Source organism: Microtus pennsylvanicus, chromosome 3 (genome assembly GCF_037038515.1).
Source record: "Microtus pennsylvanicus isolate mMicPen1 chromosome 3, mMicPen1.hap1, whole genome shotgun sequence".
Classification (NCBI taxonomy): Eukaryota; Metazoa; Chordata; class Mammalia; order Rodentia; family Cricetidae; genus Microtus; species Microtus pennsylvanicus.
Window position 1 is genome coordinate 57,792,354 of NC_134581.1, and position 25,592 is coordinate 57,817,945.

The 25,592-nt window shown below is 39.3% G+C and overlaps 1 protein-coding gene across 3 annotated transcripts in view; it reads left to right on the forward strand.

Moving 5' to 3' along the window:
- Pias1 (protein inhibitor of activated STAT 1) overlaps positions 1 to 25,592 on the forward strand; it is a 110,867-nt gene that overhangs the window by 78,113 nt on the left and 7,162 nt on the right. For all 3 annotated transcript variants that reach the window (XM_075965567.1, XM_075965568.1, XM_075965566.1), the window contains exons 8-12: positions 7,628 to 7,701; positions 14,113 to 14,273; positions 16,558 to 16,688; positions 17,659 to 17,839; positions 23,378 to 23,520. In XM_075965567.1, coding sequence (XP_075821682.1) covers positions 7,628 to 7,701; positions 14,113 to 14,273; positions 16,558 to 16,688; positions 17,659 to 17,839; positions 23,378 to 23,520 — 690 coding nt within the window. The remainder of the gene's footprint in view (positions 1 to 7,627; positions 7,702 to 14,112; positions 14,274 to 16,557; positions 16,689 to 17,658; positions 17,840 to 23,377; positions 23,521 to 25,592) is intronic.

Genomic DNA, 25,592 nt, shown 5'->3' on the forward strand with positions numbered 1-25,592 from the left:
CCCCAAAATTAAATAATTAAAATACTTTATTTTATAAAATATATTTATATTTTATATTTATAAAAATAAAATGTTTTAAGTTAAAAGAAAATGTCACTTCTCAGGATTGTTTTTGTTTTTCAAGATAGAGTTTCTCTGTGTAACATTCCTGGTTGTTATAGAACTTGGTCCATAGACGAGGCTGAACTCGAACTTAGAGATCCACCTGCCTCTGCCTCCCGGGTGCTGGGATTAAAGGTGTGTTTCACCACCACCAGACTTTCTTGGGAATTTTTGAAACTTGAGCTTGATTATAATTGCATTGATTGTAAGTCATTCTTAACCTTGTAAGAAAGGTCTGCTTACAGGTCCATGCTTGATATTAAAATTTAGGCTTTTCATTGAGAAAATGCATTCTGTGGACTGGAGCAATCGTTCAGCCAGTAAAAGCTAGGCTCACAATTAAAACGTCAAGAGAGAATGAAATGAGTTCTATATTTTCGTTCAAGAAATTAAATGAGGAATCTGCTGTGATCTAGTAACAGCAGAGCACAGTATTACACAAGACCATACCTTCTCTGTATCTTTCAAAAGTTTACAGTCTGATGGGAAAGACCAACCAAGTCATTAGTAAGTTATAGTTGTGATTTGTGCCTTGAGAAAGGAAGACAGGGAACTCTGAAGAGACACCACAGGGCATTCTAGTGCTCTGTCTGTGATGCTAAGGACAGTATTGGAAGAAGAGAAGTTGTTAAGCCCGAGGATAGGAAGGGAATATGCCCAGTGAAAAGGGAAATAACAATATTGAAAAGGATGAGACTAGCCCAGATGGGGTGGGGGTGGGAGTCTCTAAATTCATTGGTGCTGTAAAGGTAAGTGATAGAAAGCCATAACAGGATTCTTAAACAGGAATACACGGTCAGATTTGAAAGATCTGATCATCAGCTGGAGGATGAGCAAGGAGGGGCAAGTCTAATGCTCTGGAGCATTAAAAAAGCAAAATAAGTGTGTGTTGGGGAGGGGATGTGTGTATGAGAAAGAGAGTGTGTGTATTGGGTGGAAGTCAGGACACTTTGGAGCCCTTTCTTCCACCTTTGCATGTGTTCCAGGAGGTCAGTTTGTGCAGCAAGTACCTTAACCCACTGAGTATTGCACTGGCCTACATTCTTAAGCACTGTATTCCACATTAATGCTTTTTTCAGAAATGAAAATGGGATTTAAAAGATGAGATTGTGAAAGAGCTGACTGCACTCTTCAACTGAGAACTGAGGTGTGAGTGCAAGGGAGGTGCCGGTGCTCAGGAGCAGCCTAACCCGACCTGATACCTCACTGGTCCTTCACTCACATTTCTAGTTCCTGTGGTCTCCTCCAGTGTTCTTAACGGTGTCCTGTCAGGTCTCCTTCATACCTTAAAACTCTACTTCTTGCTGGGCAGTGGTGGCACACACCTTTAATCTCTGTGAGTTCAAGACTAGCCTGATCTACAAATCAAGTTACAGGCCAGCCAAGGCTAGACAGTGAGACCTTGTCTCAAACAACAACAATAAAAACAAACAAAAAACACCTCTGCTTCTTGTTTATCCGATTGCTCTCAACAAAGGTGGTCTGCATTGCTCTGTGTTCCTGCTCCATGCCACTCACAGTCTTTGAGCTCCAAGCCCCCCTAAATGTGCTCAGGCAGTGACTGCAGTGGTGCTCTCACTGCATTTCTACTTTGGATACTTTGTTGCATTTGATACCAACCTCTTTCTCTTTGAAATTCTCTCCTCCCTTGACCTCAGCCACGTTCCTTCAGGGGACTCTTGGAGAGAAGCATCCTTGCTGGGCATAGTGGCCCCAGCATGGGGAGGGAGAGGAAGACTGTGAGTTAAGAGATCAGCCAAGGCTATGTAGTGAGACCCTGGGGTGCAGATGTGGGTGTATCGTAAATGTTCCCTGGGATTCCATGCTTGTTCTGCTTTTCACATCCACTGGTACTGCTTAAACTAGTACAAACTCCCAAATATAAATCTCCATTCAGGTCTCTCCTCCAATTTGAGATTGCATAAACTGACTACCTTCAGATTGTTCTACTTCACCAGAATCAAGAATTTAAAACTGACAACCTAAACCTTTCTCAAATATGTCTTCTGTCATTGCCCTCATATAAATCCTTAAATCTTGTCTTTATCTTTAGAAGCTTCGTTCTAAATGATATATTCCACCCCTTTCTTGGCTTTTCTTGCCTCTTTCTTGGATGCCTAACTTACTAACTTATCTGATCTTACCATTCTCATTATCTCCTGAACCCCTGACACCAGTGAAGTAAAATCTCCAGCTTCATTAGTATGACATACAATACTGATGTGACTTTCTTAGTACTTCCCCAGTTCTCTCTTTTACTCTTCTTATATTTTACTTTGCAAAAACATATTACCCCTCTCCTCCGAGTGTTCTCTATGCTTCACTGCCTCACTCTAGTGGTCCTTTGTTTCCCAGCACCTCCAGAGTCTCTTGGTGCCCATCATCTGGAAGGGACCACACTAAGCATCTTTTCTGCTGGCTTTTATCTCATTCTTCTTAGAGTTCTCACTGCCTCACATAGTTCCTTAACGCACAGTAAACTCTCACATTTTGTTGAATTATTGTTACTGTTTGTGACGTCAAATTTGTGACTTCCTCACAGCTTTCCACATGCATATGCTTCTGTACTCAGTGATTGGTATGAACTGATGAAAGGAAGTGTAGAGAGATCAGACTTCAAAGTGTTCTGTCTCCTCTGTTGAGCCTAATGTGTTTGGTTGTTTTCACCCCAAAATTCTAAAAGACTGAATTAAAACATTCTGATAAAATGGAGGAGAGCAATCAAGCATTTATATCCCAGAATAGCACCATCTAGTAGGGCAGTCTGAAATAATTGTATATGATTGAAACAGTCATATGATAGTCACCAACAACATGGCTACTGAACACTTACAATGTGACTAGTACAACTAAGATGCTGAATTTTAAATTAAATTATATTTCAATTTATTTAATGCAGCCTCATGTTGCTAAAGCTAATAGTAACTCATAAGAATAGGAGTCCAGCTGGGCAAAGTGATGTAAACCTTTCCTCTTAGCATTTTGGAGGCAGAGGCAGGCAAATCCATTGAGTTCAAGGACAGCCTGTTTTACAGAGTGAGTTCCAGGATTTTCATGGCTACACAGTGAAACTCTGTCTCAAAAACAAACAAACAAGCAAAAAACAAAAAATGGATCCAATAGCAAGATGAGTTTTATACATGACTAGTTACAACTTTAGTCATAAAATACTCTTACCACTGCAGATCATAGTAACAACAAGAAAACCATATCTAGAGAACTTCCCACAGATCACAGGGCAGTAGTCTTTAGCAGGGTACAAAGGTTTGTTTTTCCTGCTTCTTAGGTGTCTACCTGTTCAAGCAATATTGCTTTAAAGTAGTATTTTTTCGTCATTTAATTTCTTTGGCTTTTTGTCACAAACTTGTTGACCATAGGTATGTGAATCTATTTCAGGAATTACTGAGACTTCTTAGCAAGCCTTGAAAACAGTCTCCCCCTTTTTCTATTTCAGAGGTATTTTGATTATTTTAAGTCCCTTATGAAAAATAGTATTCCAGGAAGTTTATTGAGTATTGGAAAGTTAATCTATAATTTACTTTTTGTGAAAAACTGAAAAAGAAAAATTATTTAATTACTATCTCCTTAGATGATGCAAAAGAGCCAGTTATCTAAATTTAACATCGATTCCTGATAAAACTCTCAGCAAAATATTAATGAAACAAGAAAGGAACTACATCAGTGATACAAACATTTACAAAAAAAAAGTATCCTAGTTAGTGGTAAACACTTGAATCTTGTAAGACTATGAATAAAGTTAGAGTGTTGGTGCCTACCATTGCCCTGAGGTCCTACACAGCTCAACAAGGAAAAGAAAAATAAAGATTAAGGATGCATAAATAATTATTACCTTTATTTGCAGATTATTTACATAGAAAAAAAACCAAAGAATCTCTAAAGAAGCTGCTAGAACAAATAACATGAATCAGTGAATTCCTGATCAATACATGTAACTGAACTGTATTTATTGCTAATGTGTAACAGGAAAATTTTGGATACTTAGAGACATGTGGCATAAAAGATGTGCAAGGTATAGGTGATGAAAACTTATGAGAAACCCAGCAGAAGACTTGAGTTAATGGACAGACTATGATGTCAGATGTTAGTAGAGCAGAAGACTGAAGTTAGATGGACAAACTATGTCATCAGATGTTAGGAGAGCAGAAGACTCAGCACAACTCATGCCAGTTCCCCAGATTCATCAAGAGATTCAGTCCAGTCAAAACCCTGGTAGTGTCTTTACCAGGGCAGGACTGGGTATATAGCTCCATGGGAGAGAACTTGCTTGCTCAGCAGGCACAAGGCCCTGGGTTCAGTCCCAATTGTGGGATATGCTTTATTACTAACAGATTTCCATTAAGAATATGGTAAAGCTAGTAGTTTTCTTCACAGCTTAAAAAGAGTCACAGACTTTTTACCCATATTCAAAATAGCTCAGTTGGTTAAGTGTTGTCGGTTTCTCAGGAGATTTGTTCCATTTTGTCACTCCTCCTAACAGCAGCCTCCTGGAAGATTATTCCACTGCCTTTGTAAGGCTGGTTGTGTCAGCATCTGCCATGGTAGCTCAGTCAATGAGATTTCTGTGTGACACATGCTGGTGCTGCACACACTTGTTCACACAGCTCCTTCTGATATTGCAGTACAGAGATCAGCTAGCCATTCTCCCTCAGGAGCTGCCAGATGGCATCAAAGATGGCCAGTATATTACGGAATAGATTTGAACCCTCAGCCTGAGCAGCAGAACCTACGTTACCTCACTTTTTAAGAGGTATTTTAAGGCTATGATTTGGTCTGCTACAAAAGGAGATTTTTGTCTGTTTGCTTGTTGTAATAGAAATCTGCAAACATGATTTCAGAACATCTATCTCCAAGAGAAAGGAAACGTGCAAATCATTTTAAGTACTAGCATTTATTAATTATATTATTAGGTATTTTATGACATCTTTCATTGAGTCAAACTCATCCAGTGCTGTGATATTATTCTCATTTATGGAAAAAGTTACTGAAGTGACTTGTCAAGTCAGAATTCTGACTTACTGGCCCAGTGTCTTCTTCCTCCTGTTTGTTGCCTAATTACTGACCACTGAATTTTGATTTGAAGGCTGATATTATGCTGTTGCTGCATTTAAGTGCAAGTTTACACAACGCTCAGACAGTCACTGTTAACATTGCAGTGTAGGAGGGTGCTGCTGGACTGGATGGTAAAGACATGCAAAGTAGACAGTGTCTAACTCAGGGTCCTGTAGAGTGAGTAAGAACCAGGGAGATAAAAATAGGAAGATTGGGAGACATAAGGCTTACATGTCTATGGAGGCTGAGAAGTCCCACAGTGTGCCAGCTGCAAACTGGAGAAGCAGGGAAGCATAGTTGAGCTTAAGTCCACAGACTCAGATAGGCCAATGATGTAACTCCCAGTTGGGGCCAATGGCTGCAGAGCTCTGGGATGCGGGTATGAATACTAAAATCCAAAAGCTAAATTCCAGTGGGGTTTTTGTTTTTTCTTTCTGTCCTGTTCACTTCCCAGCTCCCCTTTACAGTTAATTGGATAGTCCCATCACAATGAGGGCAGCTCCCCCCTTACCTAGTTTATGGGCTCAGACACCCTAAGAATCACATTTGGATTCTATTTGCATGTTTATTTTCTGTTGTCACAGAGGAGTGGAGATTTGAGGGGGTTGTTAGTATTAATTGGGATTTTATTTTGTTTTGTAACAGGGTCTCATACTGTAGTCCAGGCTGGCCTGGAACTCATAGCAATCCTCCTGGGATTACAAAGTCACTTTGCCCTACTAATTAAATTAGTATTCTTTCAAATTATATTAAGAAAGACAATTATATTAAGAAAGATTAGCTAAGGTTGGGTGAATAGTGACAAACACATGAATTCCTAATTTATATTTAGTATTAGTTAGTATAGTGTTTTGATGACTCTGCTTTCCAAACTAAAATCCAAAGGTTTTGTGACTTTGGAATTTGAAGGTCAGACTTGGAAAACTTCAGATTTCTAGTCTGCAAAATAACTTCTTAGTCTGGTGTCAGAATCTGTGTAGAGCTTTTTAAACCACCCATTCATGTCCCTCTTCCCCAGTCTACTGTAGTGATCAGTTGTAAATTAGAATGGTCCAGGTGGAATTCAGATGTATTTCTGCTTGAGATTCCCTAATGTAAGAGATAAGTTTAGTAGATTGTCCAAAACTTGGGCCTTCTAAAAATTCAAAACTGTGTGTGTGCTCACAACTTCATAAAGGCTGGCTTCTTAGTTTCTGTTAATGGCAGTCAGCGCCCAGACATTTGCATATCTGTTTGCCCTTCTCTCACTGGGTTTTCTTCAGTTATCAGTGTTGTTATAATTATTGTACAACAGCTCTGAAACTGTAGGTGGTTGTGCTCACAACTACTCCACCTCAGGCCCCTATTTTTGGAATATTATCCCTGGTCATTTCCTGACTATGTTTTCTGTTGTTGATGCTGTCTGCAGAGGTTAACTGCTGCCACAGGTTTGCACATGGTGTCTGAGTCTATGTGTTCTATTTCTGTGGAGAGACATCATGACCAAGGCAACTCTTATAAAAGGAAGCATTTAATGGGGGCTGCTTACAGTTTCAGAGGCGTATCCATTGTCAATATGGCAGGAGCCCGGTGGGGGTGGGTAAGTATTGGCGGGGGACAGGACACAGGCAGGCACTTGCTGCAGCGGTGCTGAGAACTACATCCTGATCCACAAGCAGAGACTGGGCCTGGCTTGGGCTTTTGAAACCTCAAAGCCCACCCACAATGACACACTTCCCCCACAAGGCCACACCTCCTAATCCTTAAATGGTGTCACTCCCTGGTCACAAAGCATTCAATTGTATGAACCTGTGGGGACCATTCTTATTCAAACTACCATTCATGGGAATTATAAAGAATCCTTTATAGTAAACTGGAGGATAATAAAAGAGTAGCCATGAAAAGTAAAATTATTGGTGCCTCCGTTTTTGAGAATTGTATGAAGTTTAACTGAAAAGACTTTAAGAAATTATCTGGTGTGACTTCCAGATTTACTGTAAGTAACATTAAACTGATAGAGGCAGATTGATTTACTAAAGACAGCACAGTGGGTTTATGGGTAAGCTGCAGGATTCAGTTATGTGGTAAAGAAAATAATCGGCCCTTTTCTTTACATAAATTATTTTTATCATTGCTCTTTATTACGTTCCTTTAAAAGAATACAAATTAATCAAATTTTAAAGAAAATCATTGCTGTCTTAGAATAATAACTAAAAGGGGCTAGCCATCCCTGGTTACATAAACTGCTGTTGAGCATTTCTGTGGGCTGTGATGCAGTCCCATCACTCTGCAGGGGCTTCAGATGGGTTATAGAGTGTGACTGCTCTTAGCTGTCCAGCCAGTTGATGAGAACATGATTGAGTAGATTATTTTTGAGTTATTTAGGTTTCAGATTGTAAGCTCCTTTTTAAATATGTTATATTGATAATGTCTTTAATAAACTTGTTCTGTTTGTTTTCTCTTCGATGCATTTCAGTTAAAGAGAAATTAACTGCAGATCCAGACAGTGAAATAGCTACCACCAGCCTACGAGTTTCGCTTCTGTGTCCAGTAAGTGTTTGCTTACGCTTGCCTTTGAAAATGGTATATACTCTTATTCTTTGTACTGAGCATGAGAATTCTGCTTACTTCTAGAATCTGCCCACTCTAAACTTGTCAAAGTTTATCAAAATGAAAAGACACTGAGACATAAGACTGTGAGCTGAATAATTCTAAAGTGCCACACACATGCACGTGCGCATGCGCACGTTCTGCATGCACGAGAGCACCAAGCCTGCTGATACAAATCCCAGAACTTGGGGTGGGTTGGAGTGCTGAATCAGATTGATTACCGTGAGTTCAAGGCCAGCTGAGCTAAACCTTGTCTCAATTTTTAAAACAGGGAAGAGGAGAAAAGGAGAAAATCCTGTTGTGCCTGACTGAATTCCTTTATGCCTATAGAATTAAGAATACTCGCCGGGCGGTGGTGGCGCACGCCTTTAATCCCAGCACTCGGGAGGCAGAGGCAGGCGGATCTCTGTGAGTTCGAGACCAGCCTGGTCTACAAGAGCTAGTTCCAGGACAGGCTCCAAAACCACAGAGAAACCCTGTCTCGAAAAACCAAAAAAAAAAAAAAAAAAAAAAAAAAAAGAATTAAGAATACTCACTTATAAGCCAGAAAGGGGAATTATAAGAAATAGTCATTTGAATGAAACAATTATCAAATCATAAGATTTGACCAAAGTATTAAACCTATAAGCAAAAAAAATGTGTTGTTGAAATTCATTTCATACCTAATTTGTAGTTGGGCCTACCAGCATAGGGATGGCAGTTGAATATTGCCTTCATATGAAAGGTGAAAATGAATAATAAATTATTGACATTTTGATTATCTCTTGTTCTATAATTAATCAGATTAACTATTTAAATGTATGAAGAATGAAAGGACACATGTGTTTTCTGATTTGCCGGATTTCAATATATTCAGAAAGGCAATATACTGAAAGTTTTCAACATTGAGATCCCACTAACCTAAGATGATGGTAGTTCTTGTGTTCTTGAAGAAGCAAAAAGTTTTTTAAAAATTATATGGTACTTGTCCTATGTCTAAGCCTTGTATTATTTACTAAACCTTGACTTGAATATAAAGTCATTGGTGTATGGTTAATTTTCAGTTCTATCCTTTGCATGTTTCCTAAAGCTGGGATCCCTACTCATTACACACCTTAATGGCCATGGAGGAAACACAGTGCAAGAGCTGCTAAGCCCTATCATCTGCTCTGTGAAGGGCATCCTTCCAAGTCCTCTTTATAGCCTGCATCCCTCAGAAAAGTAGTATTGTCAGGTTGGGTTTTATTTTTTCAAGACAGGATTTTTCTATGTAGCCTTGACTGTCCTGGAACTCATGCTGTAGACCAGGCTGGCCTCAAACTCAGAGGTCCTCCTGCCTCTGCCTCCTGAGTATGCTACTACTGTCCAGCCAGGTTATTATTACTAAAAGTTCTTTAATAACTAGATAAATGTTATAATACCCTAAATATAGCCTGTAAAGGAAACTAGGTTTGTTCTTGTTTAATAAATTGATAAATACATGGGGAAATAGTTGAAAAATAAAAGAACAATCAATTTTTTAAAGAAGCATAAAATTGGCTAAAGATCAGGAAAGTAGAAGGTAAGAGAGAGAAAAAAACAATAATTTGCCAGGCAGTGGTAGCGCATGCCTTTAATCCCAGCACTTTGGAGGCAGAGGCAGGCAGATCTCTGTGAGTTTGAGGCCAGTCTGGTAGACAAAAGCTAGTTCCAGGACAGCTAGGGCTACACAGAGAAACCCTGTCTCCAAAATCAACAACAACAAAACCAATAATTTTTTCCTCCAAGTCCTGACTTAACCTATTTCCCTTTTCATGGTTTCTTGCTGTTTTGTTTCATTATAAAATCCCAAGTGAGGGGATTTGATAAATTTAGAAAAACACAGAAGCTTCATTTCCCACTTAAATCACTAGAAGAGTCTTGTTTTTTGCATTCCCATCTTGAAAGTGTTTACAGCTGCACTAATATGTAATATTTATAAAATGTTGAACAGTCACACAAAATGTCTTCATGTAAAGAAGCAGCCCAGGGTATATGGTGACAGTTTTATTCATGGAATGATTTCGCATTCTATGCTTCAGGTGCTTTCCCATGTTACTAGGAAATGTTGATCACATTTTGCTTCTTACACTTCTTGATTTAGTGAGCCAGCTTATAATTTTTGTTTCAAGTCCCCTGTGCTCCTCTTTCATTAATTCCAACAGTTTTAGCAATTCCTTGTAAACTAGCATCTGCTTTCAGAATTCAGATTATAGAAAACCTACTATATATAATATATAATTACAATATGTCATGAGTTCCTATCTGGCTAAAGAGATACCTCCCTACAGTTATTCCGGAACATCAAGACCATATATTTTAGGTATGTTTTTTCTCAAAAATAAAATACAGTTGTGATAACTCATCTATATATCAAATTTATGGAATCATAAAAAGAGATTTGTTCTTTGAAATGTGTAAATATGCCATCTTACTGTGCATTTCTATTTCTCTTTTTTAATATGCAGAGCTCAGAATAAATGAATTTCTGTTATTTGTGTGCCATTTAGCTAAGGGCAACAAAAATAATTAAAATGCCTTTGTTCTTTGAGGATTGTCTGTTCTAATTTATTAAGAACAGAGATGGAAGTGTTGAGAAGTCAGATGTGAGCTGTGCAACAGACCTGCAAACCCAAATGCACATTTAGAGTTTATAGAGAGAAAATAAACTAGAAATTTATTTTATAATTACTTATTAGTATAGAAAACTTAGGAGTTTTTTTTTTCTTAAGTCATGTTTCGGTTTTTGTTGTTGTTTTGTTTTGTTTTGTTTGTTTTTTTGTTTTTCGAGACAGGGTTTCTCTGTAGCTTTGGTGCCTGTCCCGGAACTAGCTCTTGTAGACCAGGCTGGCCTCGAACTCCCAGAGATCCCCCTGCCTCTGCTTCCTGAGTGCTGGGATTAAAGGCATGCGCCACCACTGCCCGGCATGTTTGGTTTTTATAAAGAAAAAGTACACTTTGTCATGACATTGCTGGTGTACGCTGGCTTAGACTTACTTAGACTTAGTTTTTTCTCATGCAGCACTATGAGCTGTAGCACCATTGAGTAAAGTCAGCCTCAACTAGAAAACATGTGGGGCTTGTTTACGTTTGTCTGTGGATGTTGCAAACATCCATTTGTCCCATGAGAGAAGAGGACTTTGTAAATAAAAGACTAAATTGCTCAGCACTCAGGTTAGAGATAATGAATGTTTGTCTGACAGACACTTAAATCTTTAGTGATTGATTTTAAAATTCAGAGATATGAGGACTTTTCACATAAGAATTATTTTATAATTCTTTTGAGGTAGCATTGGTATTATAGTTAATAAAAGGCCGTCTATTTGAACATTAACCCCGGCTTTCTTATGCCATCTGTGACTCGTACTGTTTACCTATCAGTTTGCTTTCAGACTGTAGGTCACCTTGTTGCTGAAGGTCACCACAAAGGCTTGGGATGGTTTTCTTGCGTGTGTGCACAAAGGGCTAACTAAAGAGCTTCATGACACCTTTTACTGAACTTGTATTTGCTTCTTACAATTTGATTTCCATAAGCACATGAAAGAAAAAAAAACAAAGAATAAATTTGTTCTGGCAGAAACTATTGCCTGTTTGCCATTAGCTAAGTCCAGCAAGATTTTCCAAGTTAGGATCTAGTTGATGGTGCTAGATTAAATTGTTAGCTTTTTATTTTAATACACTTTTAGTGGGAGGGGCATTTGTTTTTTGAAACCAAGGACTGTATTGTCCAGACTTTCCTCAGTCTCACTATTCTGTCCAACGATGATTGTCAACAGCTTCTACCTCGGAAGTGCTGGGATTCCAGGTGCACATCTGTGAGTTACACACAGTACAGGAACTCAGGACTTCCTTACATGTTAGGCAAATGTTCTGTTGTCTTTATCTCAGTCCCAAATTCAATTTTTATATCTTAAATTAGACCTTAACTGTGAAATGCAAATTCCTATTGGATGCTTAATATGAAGTGAAGAAACCATAGGTTTAAAGTCCTGTGGGGACTCAGTACCAGCACCCTAAACTCAGCTGCAGAGCTGGTAGGCCCCTCCTGATGCTTCATGGAGACAGTAAAACAGGAAGAAAGATGGTTTCAAAATCCAAGAGACAGGTCATAGAATTTACTCTTGAAAGAGGTAGTTCTCGAAGGCTTTCCTTTCACATACCTTTCTTCCTATAGTCCCAGCTGTCAGTCACATCTTTCAGGCATAACGAATTTCTCTTTGGACTGGAGTATGCACAGCTGACAGTTTATCAGTATACAAGACTAGCATTCTACAGTATAGCAGGTGCTTTTCCACAGCTAGGGACAAGGACATGAGTCTGACTTGTTCCTAGGAGAAGGTACACAAACAAATAGTATAATCTTACTCAAGGGTAGAGCTGGGACACAGGAGAAGAGCACCCTCATTTTACTCTGAGTCTTTCCTCTCCTGTCTTTGGATATGATAAATGGACATTCTCCTGTTTTAAGTTGATCACATGTCCATTGTTCTTTTTAAATTCTTCATCACTGCATCCGGTGGAAGTAAGGAGGAAGTGGTGCTACTTTCCAGATAGAAAAGGAGGCTCAGAGAGGTCAAGTGTTTGCCCTAGAAGTACAGTATATCATTGGTACCAGAACAATAATTTAGGGCCCTGTGACAGTTAGTTTCCTTGGTAGACCAGGAAATTACACGTTTCCCTGAAATTTTTGCAAGCCAAGAAAGAACCTTTTTCTCTTTTAACTCACATATATGCAGAAAATCCTTTTCCATGAACTTAATATAATAATACCATTATAGAAAGTGAGAAGCTTACAGGCTCTGTGGCCATTACAGACTTTTGGGGACCCTATAGTGGTCATGATACAGCACTCCTTGTGCAGGTGCACAGGCAAAGTTTCTACCTTGGGCCCAAACAAGCAGCTTAGGACAAAAAAGACGTCCATTTGTGGAATAGAGTCAGCCTGTGTCAACTCAACAATTATGAGGCAAGAAAAATATCCCTGAATTGTCTAGCAATACTTGAGACCCAGGGCTGTTGGCTGTGTGATGATGCCTATTGAGGAGAGAAATACAGAGTACACAATATCTGCTTTCTATTCCGAGCTGTCCCCAGCCACTATGCCTCACACTGTGGAGGAAATGGGTGATTTTGACTTCATCCTGTGAACTAGACTTTGACTTCATCCTGTGAACTAGGCAGTCATTCAAAGATGAAGCTAGAGTTCTTACTGATATCCATGACTGGCCAGAGTTAATAAGACTCTCCTTTTTCTAAATGTTTAATTAGATGCTTTTTTTTTTCCAGATCAAAGACTGATTTAGAATGTGAGAGTGAGAGAAGGCTGGGAATATAACTCAGTGGTAGAGTGCTATAGATGGTAGTAAATGGCCCTTGTAGTTGACTAAATAATCACTGTTTTGATGTTCAGAGATAAACTGTAGTGTTTAACCTGCAGGCAGGTTTCTCAAAAAAAATGTGTCTTATGTTTTTCCAGTGTATTGAAACAGAAACAATACAGATACAGCATGTTTTTATATTAAAATTTTAAATTTATTGAAATTAAAATATAACATTTTCGGCCAGGCGGTGGTGGTGCACACCTTTAATCCCAGCACTCAGGAGACAGAGGCAGGCGGATCTCTGAGTTCAAGGCCAGCCTGGTCTACAGAGTGAATTCTAGGACAGGTTCCAAAGCTACACAGAGAAACTCTGTCTCGAAAAACCAAAACCAAACAAACAAAAACCCAACATTTTCCCATTTCCCTTTCCTTCTAATCACCCAGGTACCCCCTCCATTGCCCCCTTTCAAAATCATGGCTTCTTTTTCTTTTAAGTGTTATTATTGTATATACTTGTAATTGTGCAATATATTTTTAAATATATATAAATACAACCTGCTCTGTTTATATGATAGATTGTTACTTATATGTACATAATTTCAGAGCTGGCCTTTTGGTCTCTGATAACCAATTAGATTTATCCCTGGAGAAGACTGTTTCTCCTACTCTCAGCATCACTCAGTTACCTACATATAGTTCTTCGTCTAGGAGTGGACCCTGTAAGATTTCCCTGTACTGTGTTAGCATGTCTGTTGGTGCGGGTTCTGTTCAGGCAGCCATGTTGTGCAGAATTGTGGATGAGAAGCTTCCCTGTCATTTTCTAGGAGACAGTGTTGGCAGATTTCATGCTTCTCTGACTCTGACAGTTTTTCTGCCCCCCTCTTCCATGATGTTCACTGAGCCTTAGGTGTAGAAATTGTGCACACAACATGCTTTAAATCAGAATATATACACATTCTATTTTAGTAAATTATCATTAAAACTTAAGTTTGAATAACAGATACCAATATTTGAACTTTCTCTTCTCTTAAAGCTTGGGAAAATGCGGCTGACAATTCCATGTCGGGCACTTACTTGTTCCCACCTTCAGTGTTTTGATGCAACCCTTTATATCCAAATGAATGAAAAAAAACCAACATGGGTTTGTCCTGTCTGTGATAAGAAGGCTCCATATGAACACCTTATTATTGATGGGTATGTATGTTTGCATTCCTCTTTGTGTGTTAAAATGAGCCTCTGTTATCTGAGTTTGTTGCCATCAGGTTTGAGATAAAACCTAGTGGTAAAAATTTCAAAATAGGATTTTTATTATTGAAAAAAATCAATAATTAAATATTATAAATACTTTTCATTTATGTGTGTATGTTCAGCTTGTTTTAAAAACACATGCATTTTCTTTTTCCTTCAGTGCCTTCTGTTGTTTACCATTTTAAGCACCAGTAGTTCTAAACAGGGTATGCATATACTTTTGAGTATATCTAAGACCTACAGAGTGTTTTGGAGAAACCATGATAAAATTATGAGGTTCTGGTTAACTCAAATCCATCATTCATAGATAGATAGATAGATAGATAGATAGATAGATAGATGGATAGATAGATAGATAGATAAGAGCTTTGGAACTAAAGAAATGGCTCAACAGTGAAGAGCCTATATTGGTTTTATAGGTCACCCAGGTTCAGTTCCCAGAACAGGGAATCTGATGCCCTTTTCCATACTCTATATGAACATAGCCAACACATACAATTTAAACAATTTGTAAATAATAAGGTCTCTTTTAAAAGTGAACCTTTTAGCCAACTTTTCTAGAGACTAGATCTGGCTTCTGTCCTGTCCATCAAAACTTGTTCTCCACTGTCAGAGCTCCCGGCAAAGGGCAGCCAGCTAATAGAGGCTCCCTTTGTTCTGCTCCTTGTGTTTCTATCCTTATCTTGTATTTCTTTTCTCTGTCTTCACCATTGCATTACAGTGATCAGCAGTTCTTAAAATTCATTTTCTGTGGGTTTGACCTATTGGTATCTGGCCATGAATCTGTCTCTTCCCTTAGGTTTCTGTTTGCCTTTTTTTCACTGAACAAGAAACAAGGAAATGAACTGTGAAAAAGCAAAATGCCTTCCTATTATTTCCAGTGTTCTTCAGTAAAACACTCAAACAAGACAGTTTATTTATAGTATATAGAAGGCATAAGAGCCTGAAGGGAATAATACAAGCAATTGAATGTATATATAAATAGACTTACAACCCAGAGCTTTAAAGATGTCAGTCTTGGGAGAATATGAGTAAGTAGTGTTGTTTCCAGTTGGATTCTTCAGAAATAAAATAATAACTAACTTATAAACTCAAATTAATAGTAATATTTTACCAGCTCTGTATAGTATATATCTTAGCTCTTTCCTTTCTTAGAATAAAATCTTTCTCTCTCTCTCTCTCTCTCTCTCTCTCTCTCTCTCTCTCTCTCTCTCTCTCTCTCTCTGAAAAATGGAAAGAACAGAAAATAAAAGACATTTTTGATATAACTTCTGGTTTATTTATATAAATTCTGATTATATGCTATTAATAACTTTTAGTTTTTGATTTCATTTAACATTATAACTAGATAATATAATTGGCCACAATGAATTTCATATATCCCCTATTCTTTTAGTGTTAATATATTACTTTATTTGGATTTAACGGTTGGTTGCATTTTATTTATTTTTTGTTTTGTCTATTTGCTTATTTATTTGAGACAAGTAATTCTATGTACCCATGGCTGTCCTGGAACTTACTCTATAAAACAGGCTGGCCTCAAACTCACAGAGAATTGCCTGCCTCTGCCTCCCAAGTGCTGGAGTTAAAAACATGCACCACCACCACTGTCCAGGTGGTTGTATGTTTTATATGTGTAGCTTCAGTTTATTAAGTAACACTTTATGAGCAAGTTGCAAGTATATAGTATTAAGAAGAAAACTGAATACATATAAAATCGCCACTCAGAAATAACTAGTGTATGTTTTTACTCCCATGGAGAATCTTGTTTTTAGATATCTTTTCTTAACCATCTCAGTTTTTGTGAACTGGGATGTATCTGTATATTTAAAAATCTTGGGGCCACTGAGGTGGCCTCAGTGAGAAAAGGTGCTGGCTTTTTGCCGAGACTGACAATCTGTGTTTGGAGAACCAACTCCTACAAGTTATCTTCAGACTTCCACACATGCACTGTGGCACCTACCTACCCATCCAGCACACACTAAATAACTTTTCAAGTTGTTAGGTTTTTTTCCAAAGTTACCTGACATTTTTATATGAATGTTACACAATCTGAGTAACTATTTTCCCTATTTAGCATTAGGTTTTAAGAACAAATGTAATTTATCTGCTCTATTTTCTTTCTCCCATTACTACTTGTAGAAAACAGAAAATCTTAAGTATTTTAAGATTCATACTTTTCATTTGTCTTTATTTAAACTGTTGTACTAAAGACAGATTATCTGTTTAGGTTGTTTATGGAAATCCTAAAATACTGTACTGACTGTGACGAAATACAGTTTAAGGAGGACGGCTCGTGGGCTCCCATGAGATCGAAAAAGGAAGTGCAGGAAGTTACTGCCTCCTACAACGGAGTTGACGGTGAGTAGCTGTCACAGATCTGGTGGTCACTGCTGTGATGCACCGTGGTTTTCACACATGTAGACTTTTGAAAATTCCAAGCAGTATGATTGGCTCAGTAATTGTTAGGTTATCAATTAAATGTCTACGAATAGATTCCTTTTAAACCAACTTTTTTTTTTTATGCCAACCTTAAGATTTTTATGGTGCTACAGTCACTTTTAAAATCGTAGTTTTGAAGTGCTATCCTTTTAAAGGATTTTGTAGTTTTGGTTCAGAGAGGTGAATGTTGTTTTTTTTATCTTCTGTCTCTCTCTTTTTTTTTTTTCTTCTTTTTGTTTGTTGTTGTTTTAGACAGGATCTCACTGTGTAGCCCTGTAGGGCCTGGTACTCACAGAGATCCACTTGCTTCTGTCTCCTGAGTGCTGAGACTAACACAAGGTGTGCACCACCACATCTAGCTAATTTTTTCTTTAAATATATGGGTAGATTTGACTTTCGGTATTTGGCTAGGAGACAGTGAACCTTTTTTTTAATATTAGTATTTCCTAGGTATTTTGGATGCTGTATAGATAAACATATGTAACACAATCCTGCTCTAAAACACTTTTATTCTAAAGTGGACATGAAAGATAATTTTTTTAAAGGTCTCTTCATGTATGTAGCTTTGACTATCCTGGAACTCACTATGTAGGCCAGGCTGGCCTTGAACTCACAGAGATCCTCTGCCTCTAGAGTGCCGGGATTAAAGGTGTGAGCCACCATACCCAGCCATAAGGTACATTTTGATTATTCTATTCAAAATGTTTTTCAAAATAATTTATTAACAACCAATAAGAAGTGGCAGTTTTAAACTGAGTAGCACAGAGCCACTGTTACTTCTCAACTCTGGCTACAATAGTGCTGCTACTCTAAACTGATATGCTCATCTACAGGGATACTGAGAAAAGAGAATTGACACAGGTCTTGTGTTTTAATCATTCCCACACAGGATGCTTGAGCTCCACATTGGAGCATCAGGTGACTTCCCACAACCAGTCCTCAAATAAAAACAAGAAAGTCGAGGTGATTGACCTAACCATAGACAGTTCATCAGATGAAGAAGAGGAAGAACCCTCTGCCAAGAGGACCTGTCCTTCCCTGTCTCCTACATCACCACTAAATAATAAAGGGTAAGTGCTGCTTACCTCAGATTCAGAGGAAGGCCAGTCTTGCCCCCCTTCCCAAGAGCTGAGACAGACGTGCACTGTTCTGTCCACACCCCCGAAAGGGTGAGGAAGTCTGGGTTGTGCGAGGACCTCATGAAGGTCAGCAGGACGGCAGAGCAGTCAGAGTTCCCAGGAAGAAATGCATTGTGTAAACGAAGATTTTGCTTTCGTTCTCCAGCCATCCAGACTCGAATAATCACACAAAAACTACATTAATTACAACACTGTTTGACCAACATTTTAGTTCAGGTGTATTCCTAGCTAGCTCTTATATCTTAAATAAACACATTTCTATTATTTTATATTTTATCACGAGGTTTGTGGTTTGTTACCTCACATCTTGCTTCTTGGGTGGCTAAATAGTGTCTGGTTGGTGACAGACTCTCTGCCTTTCCTCTTCCCAGAATTCTCTTAGTCTGGTTGCCCCGCTTATACTTCCTGCCTGGCTACTGGCCAATCAGTGTTTTATTAAACCAATGAGTGACAAATCTTTACAGTGTACAAGAGCATCATCCCACAGCATATTGTATACACTGAACAAATCCAATAGGAGAAAGACTAGTGGCTCAGCTGTCTGTCATGTGGTACTCACTCTAGCAAGATGGCTATCACCAGGCTAAAATTGGATAAAGACTGCAAAAATAGCCTAGAAGGAAGGCCACATACAAAAGAGGAGAAAAGGACACATAGAAAGATCATTTTTTGGGGGGGATGGGAGAAGATGGGGGTCTCATTCTATATAGCAGACTGGTCTGGAACTCAAGAGATCTGCCTCTGCCTTCCCAAGTAATGGGATTAAAGGTGTATACCACCACACCTAGTCCAAGAGTAATTCTATTTACAATATTAATCAAAAATTGATTCAATGAGGACTAGTGAGATTGCTCAGCAAGCAAAGGCACTTGCTACTAAGTCTATCAATTGAATTTTGATCCTGGGACCCACATGGTGGAAGGAGAAAACCAATTCCTGAAGGTTGTTTTCTGAACTCCACACACACAGACATAAAAGAAGTCTTTTGTAAAAAAACAAAACAAACTGGTTAAATGTAAACAAAACTTTTGATGATTCTGATGTGTATCAAGAACCACTGTATACAACAGAACTATCCTTAAAACAAACAAACAAAAACCCAAAACTGTTTGTACACATGTGCACCCCTGGAGACCAGAAGGTGGCATCAGATCTCTTAGAGCTCAAGTTATAGGCAGTAGAGAACCATCTTGTGGGTGCTGGGAATTTAATTTAGGTCCTCTCCAAGAGCACCAAGCACTCTTAATCACTAAGGCATCTCTCTAGACCCAGAAGCATGTCTTGATATGATGAATCTTATATCCAAACCTTGTAGTGTAGTACTCTAATTCCTCAAGAATGCTACATCCCTAGGAAAAGTCAATCTACATTCTGCACTCAAGCATAGTGGTTTATCTGGCAGCCTTTACTCTACTTACCAAACAAGCTTTCACAAGAGAGTTTTTTGGAAAGATCGTAGCAGCACTTACCCTTTATTATTTAGTGGTGATGCAGAAGACAGGGAAGGACTGTGAATGCCTTTCACAGTTGCTGCCCGGTCAGAAGCCACAAAATTATTATATTTCATTTTGGCCTGCTTGTAGGGTTTAGAACACTGGCTAAAAACTGGAACCTACATGCTATAAAGTTAACTCAGTAGAGAGCTGAGTGTGCCTGATCACTAAAGCTAGCTGTAGACGTGTGTGAACTGCCAGGAAAGATCTGAGATGACTTGGGCTTTCCCTCATAGTAGTCTTGTTTTAAAGACATGTTACCTTTGTTTCCCAGGAACTGGAGATCGGTAGCATGTTTTTCTAACTCCATCACTAATAAGGCTAGGGCAGTAGGACTGCCACTGGCTTGGGGCCAGCCTGAACTAGATGACAGCCTATCTCAAAAAAAAAAAAAGTTACCATAACAATTTCAATGTAGTAAGTGTTCTAAGGAACCTAGAGACTCAGAAGATATGCTTAGGTGATACATAAATCCTATGACACATGAGGAACAATAAAAAAGATAACATTGGATCTGGATATCTGTTAGGAAATCATAGAACCATCCCCACACATACACAGATATAGGAGAAAATTGTATTGTCGTTCTTTTGTGTCATAATTGCAAAGTTAAAAGATACTTCCTAAAACAAGTATGTAATACTCTCGGGTTAATTGTGTGGCTTTTTTCTACTCTTCAGAATAGTCATATGTGAACTCTGCAATAGTTTTACTATCTGAGTATATTTTTTTAATCAAGAAAACTTTAGAGTCTTTAATAATCTAATATTTCTTTGAATATTTACTGTTCCTCCCAAAATAGCTCTGTTTATTATGTTTGGAAAATTACATTATGTGCACTAACTACTTCCCTGACTTTTTGCCCATGATGAATTGAGCCTAGATACAGCTCTACAAATGCAGGCCTTTCTCTATGGCTGTATAGATAAAACCTGAATGTCTCTAGCATCTTTAAAAGAATGATTAGCAGGACTGGAGAGATGGTTCAGCGGTTGAGAACACTGCTTGCCCTTCCAGAGATCCATGAGTTCAATTTCCAGCAACCCCATGGTGGCTCACAACCATCTGTCATGAGATCTGGTGCCCTCTTCTGGCCTGCAGGCATGCATGTAGGCAGAACACTGTGTGTGTGTGTGTGTGTGTGTGTGTGTGTGTGTGTGTGTGTGTGTGTGTATAATTAAATTTGAAAAAAATGGTTACGCAGCACTGTGAGTGTTCACAGCAGCAGCTAGCTGCTAGAACACTAAGCCCTGCAGATCGTTCACTGCTGTGCTTTGTAATATGGAAATATACACTTAAGAGCAGTCACAGAATTAAAAGACAGGTGGCCATCCCATAGCCAGGAGATAAGAACTGCAGCATCTTGCGACGTGTTTGATTTCCCCAGAAGTTTCATACCATTCGCTAGATTGGGATGTTGTAAAGACTAGCAGTTGACTGCTTCTTCGTGTTGCAATCTCCTGAGCATAGACAAAGGACACAGCTAAGGAATATGACATTCTCTGTGGGTGTAAGAGGTTTACATTTGCATTGCATGGAACACTTCTGTGCAGCACCTGAAAGATCTTATGCTTACTATCCCACTCAGAAAAGTGTAGTACATATTCATAATTAGGATTCTGTTCCAGGAAATCTAACCTTGGTGTCTTGTGAAGTACTTCATGTAGAGTATTAGAGGCAAAAGCCAGGGATGGAGATGGGGGCATTCATTGGATAAAATACTTGCTGTATATAAGCATGATGACCTTGAGTTCAGATCCATAGATCCAGTGTAAGCCAGGTGCAGTAATCTGCATGTCTGATTCCATCCCTATTGGATCAAGAAGGGAGACAGACAAGAGAAGCCCTGTGAGCTCATAAGGTAGCTGGTCATGCATCTCATTGAGCAGTGAGAGACAGGCAAGGACCAAAACGTCGGGTTGGTTGTACTCTGCCCTCCGTGTGTGTGCTGTAGCACCTATGCACTTAAACTAGCATACATCATACCCATGCAAAGTGAAAGAAGTCTCTATTCCTCTATTTCTTGTTACTTTATTTTCCTCTGTGCCTGTTAGCCTTACACGATTGGGATCACATGTAATGATGCATAAACCTTCCTAGGACTGTCATAACTATTTTCTTTTCAAAGTCGGTTCTTCATTCCTTTTTCCTCTCCCCTCCCGCTGCCAAGAAAAGGTTTTTCTGTGTAGCATTGGCCAACCTGGAACTAGCTCTGTAGACCAGGCTAGTCTCGAACTCACAGAAATGCACCAGCCTCTGCCTCCTGAGTTCTGGGATTAAAGGCGTGCACTACCACTGGGCTTTCTTTCTTATTTCTTTAGGGAGATAAGGAGAAAGATTTGACCTCTAGCTTATGAAGCATGTCACTGCTTTTTCTGGAGTTCCTTTGTTTCCTTTCTAGTTGTAAACTCTCTCTTTAAAACCTCTCTTCCTCCTTTTCACTCTGGGACACTTTGCCTTGTCTTGCTGCCTTGATTGCCTTCAAAGGCTCTATTATTTGAACTGTACTGATAGCCAAGCTAGACGTTGAGTGAACCAAAGTTACTGCTCAGAGTTCACTCTCAGCAGGCTCATAAATCTGCTTTCTTCTCAGTGCTCAAGTTTGTTGCATTCCCCTAGTTTTCTCAATTTGTGTTTTCCTTACCAGGGTGTCTTAGCCAAGGTCTCTGTTGCTGTGATGAAACACCATGACAAAAGCAAGTTGGGAAGGAAAGGGTTTGTTTGGCTTCCACTTCTACATCACTGTCCATACTTCCATATCACTGTTCTTATCAAAGAAAGTCAGCACAGGAACCTGGAAGCAGAAGCTAATGCAGAGCCCATGGAGGGGTGCTGCTTACTGGCTTGCTTCTTGTGGTTTGTTTAGCTTGCTTTCTTATAAATCATTAATTAATAAAATGCCCTACAGGATACAGGATTACCTGCAGCTCAGTCTTATGAAGACTTATTTTGTTTTGGTTCTGTTTGGGTTTTTTTTTTTTATGGTTTTTCGAGACAAGGTTTTCTCTGTGTATCTCTGACTGTCCTGGAATTTAATTTGTAGATCAGGCTGGCCTCAAACTCACAGAGCTCTGCCTGCCTCTGCCTCCCCAAGGTTTGGGATTAAAGGCGTGCGCCACCACAGCCCAGCCTGAAGTCTTGAGTAATTGAGTCTCTCTCCTCTCAGATGACTTTAGCATGTGTCAAGTTAATGTAAAACTTTCCGGCACTGTTGTAAGGAGGCTGCTTGTTGGTTCCGGGCTGCTTGGCCCCTCAGACTCGAAATAATCACACAGAAACCATATTATTTAAATCACTGCTTGGCCCATTTGCTCTAGCTTCTTACTTGTTAACTCTTAACATCTTAATTTAACCCATCTCCATTAATTTGTGCATCACAAGGTTATGGCCTACCAGCAAAGTTCCAGCATGTCTGGGTCTGGCAGTGGCTCCATGGCTTCTCTCTGACTCTGCCTTCCTTTTCCCAGCATTCAGTTGTCCACCTCCACCACCTAGCTCTATTCTTTTGCCCTATCACAGGCCAAGACAGTTTATTAACCAATGGTATTCACAGCATATAGAAGGGAATCCCACATCAATCCTAGTATCCCTAGATTTCTCACTATCTACCCCTTCAGAATCTACTTTGAAAGGTCTACAGTTTCCTTTGTTGTGGGTACCTCTCACTCATGTCCTGTTACGGTGACTCAGCTATGCATTGTTTCTGCATTCTTAGAAAGGAGGGTGCCTCTCTAAGGACTGTATGAACTATGAATGGTGATTCCATTGCATTTATCTGATTCACCTTACAGCCTTTGCAAATGCTACTGCATGCCAAGTTATTTCTTACCATTTGTTTTGCTTTTTGTTTGTTTGGTTTTGTTATACTGTCCTTTCATGTTTTAATCATAAAAAGTAGAGCTCATTGTGGGATACAATTTCATTTGTTAAACTGTTAGAGTGACTATTAAATTCTCTAAACATTTCTTTTCCACAGAATTTTAAGTCTTCCTCATCAAGCATCGCCTGTGTCCCGTACCCCCAGCCTTCCTGCTGTAGATACAAGCTACATCAACACTTCCCTCATCCAGGACTACAGGCACCCTTTCCACATGACACCCATGCCTTACGACTTACAAGGTGAGTCCCTGGTCCTTTGCTGCTGTCATACAAACTGAGGAATGCCTTCACTCTGTGTGGCTGCAGCCTGGGGATGAGAGATATAGGAGAGATATGGAGATGGGAGAACGGGGCTTTGGAGCCCAGGAACAATGTCCTGGATCTTGGTGGCATCTTCCTCTGCAGCCTGCCCTCACTGCTGTGGGAATCCTGAGGCAGGGGTTTTAAGGTGTTGTGAGCTTCCCAGTCCCTTGGACTGCTGGAACACTTCTTGCATGTGGCCTTCCGTTTGGTGGGGGTGAATGCTGGCTTTTATTCTTTGATTATGGCTTCGCCTAATGCTCACTATGTGTAGCTGAGTTGTATTATGAGACTTGATCTTGCTGTGTAACTCTGGTGTTAGCCTGGTGCTCACCGTATAGCACACCAAACTGGCCTCAAAGTTGCTGTCATCCTCCTACCTCTGCCTCCCAAGAGCTAGGATTTTAGACTTGCATCATATCATGCTATGGCACACATGTGATGATCAGAAGACAGCCTGCAGGAATTCATTCCTATGTGGATTTCAGGGATCAAACTCAGGTCATTAGCTTTGGTGACAAGCACCTTTACCCACTGAGACATCTTGCCCACCCTGTAATAGTAATGAATTGAGACATTTGAAATTTTTTACTTTGGTTCTTTTGAACTTTATCCTTTTTTTTTTTTTTTGTCTTACTCTTTTGAGACAGTCATTCTATGTAGTCCTGATTGACTTCAAACTCATAGATAGCCATCCACCTGCAGGTATGAACTACCATACCCAGCCTTACCCTTTTTAAGAGAAGTAGTTTGAAATGCCAGTATATTCATTTCTATCTCAAAAAGAATTTCAAGTCTGGGTTGTATCTTTATAACTTAGTGACTTATGGACTAGTCATTTAACTTCCTGGACGCTGGTCACTCCCAGCGATTTCCTAAACCGCCTTTTTTTTTTTTTTTTTTTTTTAGCTATTTGCACACATCCATCACTACTGAGACACATTTTGTAATTCCTTATATTGTAGTCTCTTCTGGTGTGGGTAGGAGTAGTTGCCAAAATATTGCATTGTTTGTGTACGTCAAGGTACACATCATCATGAGGCCCTTGCTTTTCTTGTTCTTGTTATGTAGTGCTGGCTAGTGTAAAACAATGCAGCCAGGAGTCAGGGCTGAGCTTTCTGTGATGCCACCGGACACTTGTTTTTAAAGACAGGATCTCTTTGTGTAGAAGTTCCACCTGCCTCTGCTACCTAAAAGCTGGAATTAAAGGCATATGTCATCATGCCTAGCCATACAGTCACATTTGGGTTTTAGTCTGGTTTAGATGATGGGAAGTGAACATATTTGAGAAGGAGAATAAAAAGCTTTGCTACAACTTGGGTGGCCTCTTAAAGTTTCATCCGTAAAATCAAACCAAATGTATGAAATACCCCAAGAGGCATTTATGTAGAATAAATTAAATTGAAATCTAAGGGCTAGGGACATAGCTCAGTGTATAGAATGCTTGGAAAGAATGCATAAAGCAATGGGTTTGACTTGCAGCACCAGATAAACTGAGCATAGTGGCTTGTGCCTGTCATCCCAGCACTAAGAGGTGAAGACACAATTAAGAAGTTCAAAGTCAAGCCAGGCATGGTGGTGCACGCCTTTATTCCCAGCACTGGGAAGGCAGAGGCAGGCAGATCTCTGTGAGTTTGAGGTGAGTACAGTCTGCAAAGCGAGCTCCAGGACAGCTAGGACTCTATTAACACAAAGAAACTCTTTGTTGAAAAACCAATACCATCACCCACCCACCCACCCAGGATGGTCATGGAGTGCAGTGACCATCCTGAACTACATGAAACTGTTTACTTGTGAGGAATCAGTAAAAGCAAGGTCTTTGTTGCCAAACTTGGGCTTTATCCTTTATTGCTTAGAGATGAAAATGCCAGATGAAAATGCCATATAACGCCCAACTTAACTTCTTGTGACTTTTTTTTTCCTTTTGGTGGGGTTTTTGTTGTTGAAGAATCTTTTGGTATCACCTTAGCTAGACTGGAAGTTGCTTATGTAGACCAGGCTAGCCTCTGCGT